The following is a 15,517-nucleotide window of genomic DNA, read 5'->3' as shown; positions in this document are numbered from 1 at the left end:
AGGCTGGAGTCAGGGCTTAGCAGTCGGTTCCTCCTCCTCTTTCTTACCGGGGCACACATTGGCCGGAGCTGGACAACTACCTGCCTCTCCTCCCCCATCCTCCTTCCCTCCTGTTCCAGCGGCAGGGATTTCTCTGACCGCACTGGTGGGACGGACACCCCCCCTACACACACACACACACACACACACACCCGCGACCCAGTGCTTACACCTCGGCGCTGGGTCCCTGAGGCTCTGGTGCCTGTGCCTGCCTGTCTGCCCTGGGCCCAGATCCTCTCTGATTGTCCCCTGGCCTGGGGTTTCCCTGTCACCGTGCCTGCTCGCCACACCTGGGGGCGTTGCATGGGCTCAACCCGGGTTGCTACCCATCTGTTCCTCTCAGCCGGAGCTGCTCTGCCTGGCTCAGGATCTGTCTTCACACCTGGGTCCTGGCACGTTCCCCGGAGCACCCGCCTTCGGAAAGGGAACCCCTTGCTCTCAGGACCCTCAGTAACCATGGAGTTCCTCTGCCCGGCCAGTCCTTTACCGTCCTACTGTTGTTCAAACCCAAGTATGACAGGAGGGAGAACCAGAGCCCAGTAGTCACCATAGCCACGCCAAAAACAAGGGCCCAGGAGTTGCTGCCATGTCCTGGTAGAAACCTGAGCCCGCGAGCCAGACCGGCGGGTTGGGAAGTCAGCCTCCCGGGCATTAACCGTGTGACTCCGCGGTTTGCTTCCCTGCCGCACTCTCTCCTCACCCTTGGTGAACTTATTTAGTAAGCATATTATGGGGACTTACTCTCATTGTTCCTTATTTTCTCCTGTGGCCAGCCCAGGCCCAGTGACCCAACAGCGTGCGATAAAATTTAGAGATCCTCCCGCAGCAGCACCCCCAGATCGGGACCCCAGTGATGCCGGCGACATTAGCAAAGATCCCCAGTGACAGTGCTGTCTGTGTGCATTTGTGTGCACTCCTGAGGGCTTTAGCACTGCTCGGCGCCCTGGCCTGCAGCAGCGTGCTCCCTTGCCTGAGGCCCAGCGAGGCGTCTCCACGGGCATCTCATCAGCAGAGCAGGCCGTGGGGCCCGTGGAAAGGCTACCGTTGCTATGCAAATCGGAAAGGGACACTCTCCCGCTGCCCCCTGGGAAACAGCCGGGTGGCGGTGCGTCGAGGCCACGCTGTGCACTTACTAGCCGGAATACAGCAGGTGGAAAAGGGCCACGTTGGCAGCTTCCCGGCCCACATTCGAAGCCTTGAGCTTTCAGACATGCTGAAGGCCTTGTCCCATCCCTGAAAGCAAAGCAGCTTTTTCTCAGGTCTCCTTTGGGCGGGTGTTCTTGTACCGGAAGTTCATTTCTTTCCACTGAAGGACATGGTGAATAGTAAGTACAACTGTGAGAACTAGGATCGCTGCGGTTAGTGGCTCTGGTTGAATTTGGCTGTTTGAGGGTTTCGGGTGGCTATACTAACTGTAAAGTCCGTGTGTCATCTGGGGCCTGTGGAGTATCGGAATGTTTTCCCCGGTATTCACAAAGAGCAGTTTTCCAGGCTTGGCCCAAGCAACCAGCTCGGTGACCTCCCAGTCCTCCTGCAAGCCACCTTCATTTTCATACAGCCCTTACCTCATCCCCTCTTATAGTTAGCAGAAATGCGATACCCAGTCACTTTCTTTAGTCCTATAGAGTTTCCACCCTTTGGGGACAAACAGGACAAGCTTAATCCTTCCTACAAATACCAGACATTCAAGTATTTGCAAAGAGCTGAGTTGCAGGCTGTCTTCCCTTTCAGGCAGCTCCCCCTCCCCCCCACCCCCGCCTCACGCCCCTTCATTTTAAGATGTGATTCTGAGTCTCACCATCTTGCTTGTCTTTGGACATCCTAAACCAGAGAGAGACTGGAACCACAGTAATGAAAGCCCTTGAAACCCCAAGCCATGTCTCAGGAGGAAGAAGGAGTTGTGTGGAATTCTCACCTCCTCCATTCTAGATGGTAATACCTCTGTTAATGCAGCCTCATCCAGTAGTTCTTCTGGCAGCCATACCACATGCTTAACTGTATCAGCTAAAATGCCTCCGTCTTTTCATCTGTACTGTGGTTGATCTCGCTCTCTCTCTCTCACTCTGTGTAGTTTGGAGGCCAGATGTGGGAATTTGAATCCTGCTTATTATTCAGTGTCTTATTGATAGGGTCCGGTTTTTGGAACCAGCCTGGTCTATCTTTGGAATTTTCTTTGGGTTTCTAATTTGATCAGCCAGGAAGTATCCTGTGTTTCCCAGTTTCCTGTTTCCTGCCCAGTTGAGAACTTTGCCTCCCGTGGGATCCCCCAAGTCTGGAAGGGAAAGCTGGTTACCAGCCTTTACCTCGCATAAGGCAGTCTCCCTGTCGGCACACGTCCAGAATGGATGCATTTGCTCTCACCTGCCGGTCAGGAGTTTCTGTCACAGATGCAGGTGTTTGCACTGCAGACATGAATGGGCATGGAGTTGGGTTGGGGAAGGAGGGACTTGGGTGGCTCTCGATGAGGATTCAAAGGAATGCGTGTTGGCGAGGAGCCCTCCTCCCTGCTGTGGTGGTCCTTGTTTAATCTTGCCTAGCTTCCCCCCACGCCTGGACTGGAAGAGACCAGGGCTTCTGACGACCTTGGCAGCTGACCTCCTGAGACTGACAGGGGTCACACTTCTGCAGCCTTCACCTGTCCAGATTGAGTACGGGGCAGGCCCAGGCTCTGCTCGCCGGTCCCCTGGGGCCCGTGGCTCTCTGCACCAGGGCACCTCCTCCCCTTGTCCTGGCCCGGCTTCCTGAGGGGCCTGGTGAGGGGAGGCCCTGGGCTCAGAGGGAGGCTGTGAGGGGCCGTGAGAACATCAGCCAAGGCACCGGCTGCACCGAGGCTCTGTCAGCATCGGCTTTGGTCACCCTTCAGTCTGCGCGGTGGCTGTTCGCGTCCCCCGGGAGGCTGTCCCTCTGTTTCATAGGAAGCAGGAAGTGCTACCTTCTCCTGGGCCCATGGAGGCTGCAGTTGCCTGAGGCCCAGGCTGCCGTTGTGTCTCCCACTCATTGATTTCCATGTCAGCTGGATTCTGTCTTTCCATTTTTCTTTTCCCTTAATCTAGTCACTAGTTTCAAGTTATTTTGGAACCCCCTAAAAGGATGAGTATTTTTTAAAAATAAATTTCCTTTCTCTCCAGTCTGGTGAAAGGGAAAAAGAGTTATCTGTGGATGCCTACAACGTCTCAGATCTGGGCTGGAGCTTAATTTACACCACCCTGCCTGGCCCTTCACAACCCGGGGAGGTCGGTGGCGTTCATGTCCCCCATAGAGCTGGAGAGAATGGAGGTTTTGAAGTGAAAGTGCCCAAGATCATGTGGCTGGTGAGTGGCGGGGGGAGGATGGCACGGGACCCGCACTCTGGTCCTGCCAGACCGAGAGGCTGTGCTGGGCTCACATTGCCCAGAACCCCCCCTGCTGCGGTCCAACCCCAGCAGGTCCAGGGGTCCCCAAAGGTGTGGACGTAGTCGGCGAAGAAGGAATGACACGGAGACAGTGTTCAGTTGATCAGCAGCCTAGCCAGGATCTCTAGCCAAGTTCTGGTCAGGATCTCCAGCGAAGTTCTGGTTAGGATCTCCAGCCAGGTTCTGTGTCCATGTTCTCTTGCTAGGTTCTCCAGCCAGGTTCTCCAGGTTCTCCAGCCAGGTTCTGTAGCCATATTCCCTCACTAGGTTCTCCAGCCAGGTTCTGTTCAGGTTCTCCAGCCAGGTTCAGTCACCAAGTTCTAGTCAGGTTCTCTTGCCATGTTCTATCCAGGTTCTGTAGCCAGGTTCTGTCTCTAGGTTCTTCAGCCAGGTTCTCTCGCTAGGTTCTGTCTCTAGGTTCTGTGGCCAGTTTCTGTCCAGGATCTTTTGCCATGTTCTCTCGCTAGGTTCTGTCTCTAGGTTCTTTCTCCAGTTTCTGTCCAGGATCTTTTGCCATGTTCTCTCCAGCGAAGTTCTTCTGTCTCTAGGTTCTGTGTAGGTTCTGTGTCTAGGTTCTGTGTCTAGGTTCTGTGTCCTGTTGTCTTGTTACATCTGTATTTATACCAGTTGATTCCAGTCCTATCAATCTCTATTCCAAAGGTTTCTTATCTCCGTTCCAGGGAGTAAAGATTATGTAGCTTAAGCATGATTGTTCGTAGTTAAAGTGATTAATTACCCGCCTGGCACTTAGTTAAGGGGTTTTATTCCCTCCCTAACTTCAGGGGAAAATCCCTACCTGAGGAAACAACCTTTCTCAGAGAGGTGACCTTGATTAAAACACATAGTGCCAAGAAGGTGAGCAAACATATTAAGAACAGTATGCCGTATATGCCAGGTCCCTTGAAACCGCAAGGATGGACCGGCTCCCGGCACCCCCCGAGAACGTGCCCCAGGTGTCAGAACAGCACCACATCAGAGGCCCACGCTCCGCCCAGAAAACACAGAAATCTCCAAAGGGATAAAAATACATCCTTTCAATGTCGAGAAAATGATTTAAAATTCAGAAAGAAAGCATAAAGGTGAGCGGTATGAGCTGTCAGCGTTATTCAGGGACGCCGCTTAGCAAGGCCCACCGAAGGGTTATTGAATTATCCGGGGTGTGATACTGTTTCTGTTTATTTTGAGCGTTTCAAAAATAACTTTGAGATAATTCACATCATACACAATGCACTCATTTAAAGTGTTTTCAAAGCTGGGCACCCATCAACACAGTCCATTTCAGAGCATTGTCATCGCCCCAGAAAGAACCTGTCAGCAGTCCCTCCCCACTCTCTGACTCAGCAGGCCTTTCCCACAGTGAGTCTTGTTCAAACCAGCCAGCTCTACCAACTTAGTGGTTGCCTCATTAACAACTTGAGTAGTTTCAACAACTAGGCATAGTTTTACTACAGCTTTTATGGCTCGCATAGGAGTATCTCAGATGGACATCTGGTAACATAATTCCCATTGTTGGATTCTTAGCTGCCTTCCAGCTTTCTGACATTATCTATAATGCTGTTTTAAACATCTCCTGTGCCACATTTTTATGCACATCTCTGGTCATTTTCTCTTAATTAATTGTTGAGTGTGGAATTGCTGGTGTGCAAAATGACAAGTTTTTAAGCAGACAGCAATGAGATGTTATTCCCTTTTGTGTGCCTTTCCCCCCCTTTTGCTGGTCTCGGTCACTGTCCTTAAGCGCTTGCCGGTTCTGTCTTCTAGCTTCTGTTTCTGTGCACCCAGCAGCCTGAGTCTCGGAACCGTACAAAGTACCTGATGGACGTACCGAATGACAGAACACACTCAATTCTAAATATGTACTAAGGTTATGTTTTTAGGGTGATGACTTGGAAATCACTTTGGGAGCTTGTAGCCTGTTACTAGGAACATCATTTTTAAAGTCATATTTTTAGTTACTACACGAATGATTGAAGAAATTAGAAAAGAGAGGTGAACGAAAGGAAAGAAAAGTGAAATGAAATCTTCTTAGACACCATCTCAGACACCGTCCCTCCGCCACTTTGGTCTATATCCTTAGCACACTCTTCCCCACGGGGGCAAAAACAAAAAAAAAGCACATGCACATTTTTTAAAATTACCAGATGGCTCTCCATGACGATTATTGACAAATGTAAGTTTTTAAAACACGTGTGCAAGTGTAGATTAAAAAGCAGTTTGGTCTTAAAATTCTGAATCACAACTCATAGTTATAAGCACTGACTCTGCCTGTGGTGCCTGGCGGGCTGACTGGAAGTGCCCTGTGTTTGTTCCGCGAGGCTGATTTTTTTTGTTGCCTCCCCACTGTCCTTCTTTGTATGAAAACTCTCCTGGCCCCTTTATGTTAGGCCTCCCCAGTTGCTCCCCTTGTTCCCCGTGGTCCCCGTGGGCATCGGGATCCCTTGGACACCTTCACATTTCCTTTCTGGAAATTTCTGGCCTCATTGCCTTGTAATTATGTTGTGTTCCACATCCCTAGTGCTTTATTGGTTCCCAACATATTGGATAAAAGGGAGGTAATTAGTGGATTATGGCTTCTTTTAAGTTGTTCTCCAAGATAAGCAGAGGGAAATGCTGCTACATGGGTAAAAATTTACATCATAATGCGAACAGATTTTGTCGCCTAAGCTCCATGTAATCTGAAGAAAATTAAAGCATTTTATTTATGGAAACTTGGTTCATGTATTTATCGCTAAGAATTAAAAATCACCATGGCTTTGTGGTCGCCCTATAATTTTAGAAGCAATGCTGTACTGTTTTTTTGGTTAATCCTCACCCGAGGATATTTTTTCCATTGATTTTTGGAGAGCGTGGAAGAGAAGGGAGGGAGGGGGAAGGAGAGAAAGAGAGAGTGAGGGAGACACATTGACCAGTTGTCTCCCGCATGCACCCCGACCCGACCAGGGCAGGAAGAACCTACAACCCAGGTATGTGTGCCCTTGACCGGAAATTGAACCCTCGACCCTTCAGTGTGAAGGCTGATGCTCTGACCACTGAGCACACTGGCCAGGGCCCATGTTCACTTTCGGGAGGCCCCACATTTGTAACTAAACGTTAACGTCCTTCTTTCAATTCTGAGACAGTCCCCACCCCCATCCCATCATCGACTGAAAGAAAACCAAGCCAGGACATTACGAATGGAACACTTTTCCCCTCACGCACCCACAGGAGCTTGGCAATCATGTGACTAAAACAAATAAAATAGACATCACACTGGATTCTGAAATGAGAGTGTTTACGACAACATTTGGAACAACTTCATAATTTCTTTCTGTGAAGCATGACCCAAGGCAGTATTTTCTTGGTCGATATGAATCACATTTCTTTCCACCAGAGCGTGATTTTCCTCTGACCTCCTACCTGCCCCGTGGTTTGCATGAGGCGGCCAGGCCTGTTTTCATAATTTCACATCGGTGTTGCTGCCGACTGCCCCATGGCCGTCCCAATGAGGTGGGAAACCTCCCGGACTTGTATCCCTTCGGCCTGGCCACGGGCGTCCTTTCTGCCACAGGCCTTCCGTGAACCGGAGGCTGGAGTAAGAGCCCTTCCCTGGGCACTCACAGCCCACAGGCCAGGCTTCCTTCTTGACCGTGAAGTTATCTATTTGTGATTCTCTTCTCAACTAGACTCAAAGCTCGTGGGGCAACCTGAGCCGAGTTGATCTTGACCATCACCAGGGCCTATTGCAATAGGTGGGATGTAGCTGCTGTCAGTAACTATTTGTTGACCAGAATTTAAATATTTTTTATTGATTTATTTTTATTTTTTTTTTGAGAGCGAGAGAGAGGAGGGAGAGAGGGAGGGAGGGAGGGAGGGATGGAGAGAGAGAGAAAAATATTGAGGTAAGGGCGCAACATCGATTGGCTGCCTCTTGCATCTCCCCCCTCCTCCCCCACTCCCCCACCCTCCCATCCCCTGGGATCGAGCCTGCAACCTGGGTATGTGCCCTGATTGGGAATCGAACCAGCAGCCTTTCAGTGCAGGGGACAGCGCCCAGCCGACGGAGCCACACTGGCCAGGGCTGTTGGCCAGAACTGAACTGAACCGAAAGTTGCCTCTGTTTCTTTCCTGCCACCTGCATTGTGTTCCTCTGGTTTTACCACTGCCAAACCATGACCTCCGTGTGACATGACCCTGCAGTCCCTGACCCAACAGACTAGCCTCAGTCACCTTCCTTGGGCTTCTTGAGAGAGGGGCACTGTTGAAACGGCTCCCTCCTGGAAACGCTCCTGCCTTCAGGTTTCAGGCTCCGCTCTCCGCTCTCCCCTTGCCTCCCTCCCAGGCTTGTCTCCCCTCTTCTCCTGACTTCTGGCCTCACCCCGCAGGCACACCTGTTCCTAGACACTGCTTTCAGGGCGCCCACCGTCTCTTCTTGGGTGGCTTCCACCATCTCTGCTAAGCAGATGCTCCAAAGGCTCGTTCATGAAACCCAAAGGCCTCACACATCTGCCAGCCTCCCTGGCTTTCTGCTGGGAGCATCCCAGGGACTTGTGTAAAGGGGGACCCAGCTCTTGGCTTCACCCTTGACCTTCGGCTTGTAACCAGATGGTTTGTTTACTGACCGAGTATGTGCTAAGGATGTTGACTGTTGGTGAGGCTCCTAGGATATCAACACTTTGGCTTACGCATAAAGCAGGGATTAAACAAGAAGAAAGAGAGTCAAGGAAGGGGGGTAACCTTGTTACTCACCTGCCCGGACCCCCAAAAGGCTTCCGTTTGAAAACCACCATGGCAGGTTCTTTCCGAAGTCTTGTCTGATGCTGTTATCGTCGGGCCCTCGGCCATGTTTCCTGCTTGTAAATGAGTGATGTCCTCCGTGAAGGCGAGTGCTGCACGTCACGTCTCTGGGCTCCTGGGCTCCTGGGGGTTCCAGGTGTGTGTTTTCTGGGTGGGTTTATGCTTGTGCGGGAGCCTCCATTGCCTCCCCCGTGAAGACTGAGACAGAACTTTCTGTCATCAGCAAGCACCGTGCATACACTTATGAATGTGATTGCACATACCAGCCAGGATGTTAAACACGCCATATTAAGAAAAGCGCCAGTGGTTTTCATTTGGGGCTTCTGGTTACACTTCGATATTGAACCCTTTAAGTGTTTGGACTTTATTAAACTCCTTTGTAATCATGACCAAATGAGTCTTTACAGATGCCCCAGATGTATTTGAAATTTCACAATTTCCATTTCACACCCTCAGTTCGGGTTCAAATCACTTTTTTGCTTAGTCAGCCATCATCTTTGTGGGCGCTTATCTTTCCCTTTGGAGGTGTGAACAGGACCTTAGTTTATGAGTTTGCTGTTGTTCGTTGCTGCTTTGGACTGAAAGGCCCTCCCCGTCTGCATGGGTGGTGCGGGTCAGTGTTACGGACCCAGAGTAGCATGCAGTTCACAGGGGGAGGAGAGAACTGTCTCGGGCCGGGCGTTCATGCTGGAGGCAGGCCTGTGTTCTGAGACGTGAGCCACCTGGGATCCCAGGAAGCAAGTCCTGTTCCCCTAGAGCTGTGGTTCTCAACCTTCCTAATGCCACGACCCTTTAATACAGTTCCTCATGTTGTGGTGACCCCCAATTTCATTGTGACAAATTGAACATAAATAAAGCATAGTGATTCATCACAAAAACAATATGTCATTATATATGTGTTTTCCGATGGTCTTAGGCGACCCCTGTGAAAGGGTCCTTCTACCCCCAAAGGGGTCGCGACCCACAGGTGGAGAACCATTGCCTTAGTGCCTTGCATGTCTCTCACAAACCCCGCAAAGTTATCCCAGGCAAAAGGAAAAGACTTAAAAACAATGCAGTGAGAGTGATGTAAACTGTGGACTTGGGTGATTACAATGTATCATTGTAGGTTCATCAGTTGTAACAAATGTACCCTCTGGTGATGGTGTTGACCAGGGGGCGGGGCTGTGCATGTGTGCGGACACGGCGTATACACGGGAAATCTCTGTACCTTCCATGCAATTTTCCTGCGAACCTTAAACTGCTCTTAAAAAAATAAAGTCCCTAAAAATATATTGCAGTCCAGTATGAGGGGCGTGATGAAACCTTGTGTTGAAGGCATGCGATGTATTTTTTTAGGGTCAAAATGCACACGGGTTTTGGTGTTCACACATGGAGCTCGTATTGCCAAGTCACGTGGCTCTATGCCCTTAGGGACGGATGTAAAAGGAAAGTTGGATTCTTCAGGTGATTTTGAAATCCGCACAAAAACACTGCAGGATCGGAGCTTAAAAATCAACCCTTAGGATGTTCCCTCAAACACGTTGGCCTGATTTGTCATCAACTTACCTTTAAGGGATTTTTTTGTTTGTTTCCATAAAGCAGATGAGCCTTTATAATACAGTTACGGGGGCATTAAGATTTTATTACTGTGTATACCGATACACAGTTGATATCAGAAAAGTCTATTCCATTTCATCTGAGTTGAAGAATAAGGGATTGTGGAACTAAGTAAAAGGAAGGAGGCTGTTCAGCAACCACCTGTTGGCAAATGTGTTGCCACCATGATCTGCCTTTTCCCATGAGTGTGGCTTCGGGGCCATCACCGGCCAGTGATGGTCAGAGCTTCCCTGAACATTCTTTCTGCCCTCAGCCCCAGGCCCCGCGCTCTGCTGACTGCCTCACCCCCCAGACCACCTCCTCCTCTCCGCCATCAGCCACAGATGTGGGCTTCCCCATGACTCCACGGCTAGGAGTCCTCATTCACTGTGTTGCCTTCAGCCGTCAGCCACGTAGATGCCTCCCAAACCCCTGCGCAGTCCAGACTGTCTTTACACCTCCACCTTGACCTTCCACTTGCTTGCCTGACACATCCACCTGGGAGGCCCACCAGCACATCCTCCTCCACTTGTGCAAACGGAACCCCCTGTGTACACCACACAGAGGATCGTTTCTCCCGCAGTCCATATCCTTCCTGTGGACCGTGTTCCCAGGCTGCCAGTCCGCAGGTCCAGGTAAATTCTTTCTTACCTCCTGGTCTCTTCCCTTCATTTCCCACAACCTTCCAGACCTCCCTTTACATTTAGGGTTCTTTCTCTTACAAGTACCGAAAAGTCAGGCAACAATGCGCAAACAATGCAAGGCATGTATGATATGATCTTACGTGTTGAGGACTATTGACTTCTGCCATATGTATGAAGGCATAGATAGATGCGAAGAAAATGACATTTTAAAGGGTGTCCGGGGGTTCCCATACCTGAAAAGTCCGGAGGTGAGCGCCGTGCCAATGCGGAGATCTGACTTCTCTCCCCTGGCTCTTCTACTCTCTCAGTTTCACCCTCTTAGGTCCATGATGGTGACAGCGGTGCCCAGGTGCCCTGGCTAATAACCTAGGGCCACCCTTGGCTCCCCTTCCTTCACCCCTCATATTTAATCCCTCAGCCCTTTTCTTCAAAATGTATTGCAAATCCAACCAGGGAGAAACGCAGAAAAGGGAGCATCCGTCAGACTTGGTGACGTCAGAGAAAGGGAGCTGAGAAAAAGGTTAGCGATGATTCTCCCGGGGGAGGGGAGGAGAAATGGGGAGACCGGGATTCCGTGGAGAGTTTGATGGGCGTGTGTACCAAATGCCTAGAGCCCGAATCCGCGTGCTGCCTGAAGAATGGCCCTCCTTAGACTGAGATAAAACACGTGGACTTGATTTGTTTTTATACAGTTTGAACGTGGATCCCACGAGAAGACTGTTTTCACTGTTACAAATGTGAAACCAATAATTTTCTTTTAACGTGCAAATATAATATGAGCTCCGCTTTTCCTTACTTTCCCTACAAAGCCAAGAAACAGTTCACTCGCCTTAGAGACTTTCACTGTCATTGTGTTCGGATGTGCCGTTACCGTTCATCATCCCTTCCAGCTAAGCAAGATTTAATTAAAGCCATCTCACACGAAGGCAGCCATTTATGCCTCTAAAAAAGGAGCTCTCAGACATTCAGCTGCCAGTCTTCTGTTCTAAGCAAAGTTGAACTATTAAATTTAGTAGGTTCTCTCTGGGAGTCAGGATTTGCTACGCAATGGCTTTAACCCCATTAATTTGGGATAGCGGGGAACTTTTATGCATACTGTGTCTCTGTTTATTCATGGGGGATATGTTCCCAAACCTGCAGGGGGTACCTGAAACCTGGTAGCCCGGAGCCCTGCATGATGCATATGTTTTCTCCTATGCACACACGGCTGCGATAAAGCTTCATTTACACCTTAGGAATAGGAAGAGATGAACACAATAACGAAGACCAGCTATACCAGTGTAGTCTAATGCAAGTTATGAGGATGTGGCCTCTCGCAACTCTCTTACTGTCCTGCACGCATCCTCCTGTGGTGATGGGTGACAATAAATTGTCTTATCAAGTCGAGAACTTTCACCTCCTCTCTTAGGGGAAGTGCTCCGTGGCTCCTCTGTGGCACATCTGATCGCCAGCTCTTGGAGGGCTGACCCAGCTCTCTCCTCAGTCACTCAGGCCTGGGCAGGGTCTATATATCTTCCTTCAGATCATCCGTTCTGAACCCCAGGTCTTTGGACAGGCCTCCCTCAGGGTCTTTCTCCCTCAGGTAACCCACGTGGAAATGGGTCTCTGGAAACACACGAGCCTTCTCTCCATGTCCCTATGGGGCTTCCAGGCGCGTCTGGGTCCGAGACTTCCGTGGAAGGTGGGGGGCTCCCAGGCAGGCGGGAAGGAGTATTCTGGGGTCGGTGGTGGGGCTTTGTGCTGCCTGTAGATTATACTGTGCAGGGAGAGCCTGGTTCTTCTTAGGAAAAAACATGGGTGTGAGATTTGGGGGGCATATAGTAGAAATAGTGTTAGCTGGAGACGTACGATCGTGTGGCTGGGTTAGTGGGGATAGGAAGGACAAACACAGGAAAACAAACTGTCCCTCCAAAGGGATTTGATAAGTATGCCGAGCTGGATTAAGAAAAGGGGGAAAGAGAGATGAAAGACCCAGAATGTTTGAATGATTAAGTAGGGAATGAGAATGTTTCTCTTCCCTTTGAAACACTGTATCCATAAAACAGGCCCGCGAGGCAGTAAAGCTCCTGCCAGCCTCTTCCTTTAGTAACTTCTCCTGGCTCCAGTGCATGAAGGATGGCTTTGCGCCTGGGGAGAGGCAGCGGGTGAGACTGATTTGTGCATCAGGGCGCTGCCTTATGACTCATCCTTAGAGTGTGGCCGTGGACATGCTTTCAGCAGGAACACGGTGGAAAGGCCCTGATCGAGGGCTGGTAGGAGCTGGCACATTGGGTGCTGCCCAGGCAGCAGGAGGTGGGGTCGGGGGAGGGGGAGGGCGTTGGGGGGCTCTCTCCCACCCCCTTCTGCACCAATGTGCATGGCAGGCAGTGAATAAGAGCCCCTCATCCAGGGCATCTCTGCTCTAAAGTGACGCTCTTTTAAGAGCTCTTCAATTGTCGTGTTCCTATAGGTGGTTCCCTCATAGGTCCAGCTCTGCCTCCTCAATGCCAGGCCTGCATTTTCTTTTTGTTAAATGTACTGTTACAATGTATTGTATTATGGCAACCCTAAAAGATAATTATTTAAAGAGAAAACAATCCACCCTATCCTACTTCCCAGGCTCTGCATACCCATATCTTCGCCCTCTGGGCTTCATCCTTCTCTCTCTCTCTCTCTCTCTCTCTCTCTCTCTCTCTCTCTCTCTATATATATATATATATATATATATATATATATATATATGTATATGTATATGTATATGTATATATTATATATATACATATATATAGATAGATAGATAGAGATAGAGATAGAGATAGAGGTATAGATATAGATATAGATAGATAGATAGATAGATAGATAGATAGATAGATAGATAGATAGATAGATATATCTGTGTGGCCAGCAGACAGAAACAGGAAGGCGTGAGGGGGTTCGCCAGCCTTTCTTCATTGCAAAGGGCTGGTCCCCATGAACTGGGTTTGTGTCTTCAGGAGTGTCCTAGTTCAGAATTTTGCTCAGGGAGTTCTGTAGCCCGCATTTGGGGGTATCCATGTATTATTTATAGTTACAAACGCTCTGTACTTTACGTCACCTACAGGTTGTGGCATTTATAAACATGTACATGAGCGTGAGTGTGTTGGTATAGGACAGTGCAAAGTAATTTAACTTTCGATCCTGGGTTTATACCTTGAGACACTGTGTGCCAGTCTCTGCAGGCTCTCTTGTCCTCAACTGCAAACAGCGGGCATCGCGGTTTGGGAATCCCCAGCCGGGTCAGGGCTGGCGTCCTATGATTCTGTTATCTGCGAGTCTCATCGATACCAAATGTGGCTGAGTCCTGAATGAAATGTCTGGTTGATGTCTGAGGTCTGGCTGCACTGAAATTAAATGGACTCCTAGCAGTACATAGCCCGTGTCGGACGCTTGTATATACTAAATCCTGGCTATTCTAACTCTCACTTTCTTTTCTCTCCCCCAGTTTGCTGTTTTGTGGTTCACAAGAGGTGCCATGAATTCGTTACTTTTTCTTGTCCGGGTGCGGACAAGGGACCCGACACCGATGTAAGTAACCTGGGAACTACTGCTCGATGTCCATGCGATTTCCGACTTGAATGTTTTTAATGCCTGTACAGCTGTTCTGGGGCCCATCCTCCTGATGGGAAGACTTTCCAGTTAGTCTCGTGCTGTTTGCCTTGTGCTGATGAACAGATGTGCGGTCCTCTGAGCCCGGTTTGGACCATGTGGGGATCAGAGGAGAATTTCGTCCTCCCCTCTGGGCAGCCACATGGACTAACTCCACTAGCAGTAGCTTCCCCGAACACAGTGCGGCTTTTCCCGAAGATGCATTATACACATACAGTTTCCGCGAATTGCCCTTCAAGTTACTGATGGGCCTGTCATTGCTTTTGGCCCACGTAATACACTATTTCTGGTTCGTATCGTGAGAGCCTTGCTGCCTTTCACGACGGGTTACAAATGCTCCTGTTGATTTAAGGAAGTTCACATCTGCCGGGGGTGAACCCGCCGTGGTGCTGATCCGCCTTGTGCGTCTGCCTGTCTCCACGGAGCACCTCTGCGGCAGCGTCTGTGCGCCCAAGACAGGCTCAGCCGAGGAGAGTGGGGCATCAGAAACAGGGTGGGGCAAAGTAGGTTTGCAGTTGTTCGTGTGGAAAATAATGCAAGAGTGAATAGATAACACGACAAGAATAAACTCTGTTTCGCATACAACTATAAGCCTCCTTTACGTGCCCCCCCCCGCCCCCGCCGCCGCCCCCCATGTATGGAGCGGAAAGAGCCTTGGGCTGTTACACGGAAAGTAATATTGTAACTGAAGAAAATAGTGTTGCGTGGGAGGCCTGACGTGTAGGCCGGTCTACTCTGAATTGCCTTCCCCGGGTCACTGTAGTCACTGGTGCTTACATTGCGTGCTCTAAGGGATTCTACCCGTGGCTTTGGTGCCCGCCAGGAAACTGATTTCCCTGGGGCACGTGCGGTGGGGGCAGGGCTGGGTTCTCCCCTTCCCAGAAGAAGGCGAATCCATGGACTGGGCGCTCCGAGCAGCTCAGCATTGCGTGTTTCGGTACATGTACCGAAGGGACTTACCGTGAGGCCCTCAGCGTGTGGGAACCTGCCGCGTTCGATGAGGATGCGGGTGGAGGCAGCACAGCGTGGGTGCCTGGCTCTGAGCCACCACCGTCCCCACAAGGACTCTCAGATCGTGGGAGCCAGAGGTGACCTCCGAGATGATCTTGTTGTATGTCCTCGTGGGCCAGGACATGTTGAATGACTTGCCTTCATACAGAAAACTGTGGAGTGTCACGGCCCTACCTTTCCCATGCTCCCCATCCATGCCCCCATTTGGGGCACTTTTTTATAAAATGGGTGCAAATGAAGAGCAGCAGCTTTTCTGAAAGTTGGCCTGAGGCATCATGAGGTGGTCCTGTCACCTTCTTGCTCATTATTCTCAGCTCCATCTCCCACTGCTCATTTGTCTCTGTCTCTTCTCATTCCAGCCCCATCAAGAATTGGGGTTTGGGGAGGGAGTGCCAGGTACAGGGCTCTACACAGCTTTTGCCTGACCCCCTTCCTCCTGCTCCTTCCTCCTTCCCT

The 15,517-nt window shown here is 50.2% G+C and overlaps 1 protein-coding gene across 1 annotated transcript in view; it reads left to right on the top strand.

Moving 5' to 3' along the window:
* Positions 1-15,517, top strand: part of PRKCA (protein kinase C alpha) — a 282,419-nt gene that overhangs the window by 111,164 nt on the left and 155,738 nt on the right. The window contains exon 3 of the mRNA XM_081109906.1: positions 13,887-13,969. Coding sequence (XP_080966032.1) covers positions 13,887-13,969 — 83 coding nt within the window. The remainder of the gene's footprint in view (positions 1-13,886; positions 13,970-15,517) is intronic.

This window comes from Myotis nattereri, assembly GCF_964212035.1.
Source record: "Myotis nattereri genome assembly, chromosome: 16".
NCBI classification, from domain to species: domain Eukaryota; kingdom Metazoa; phylum Chordata; class Mammalia; order Chiroptera; family Vespertilionidae; genus Myotis; species Myotis nattereri.
This window is presented reverse-complemented; position numbering and strand designations above follow the sequence as displayed.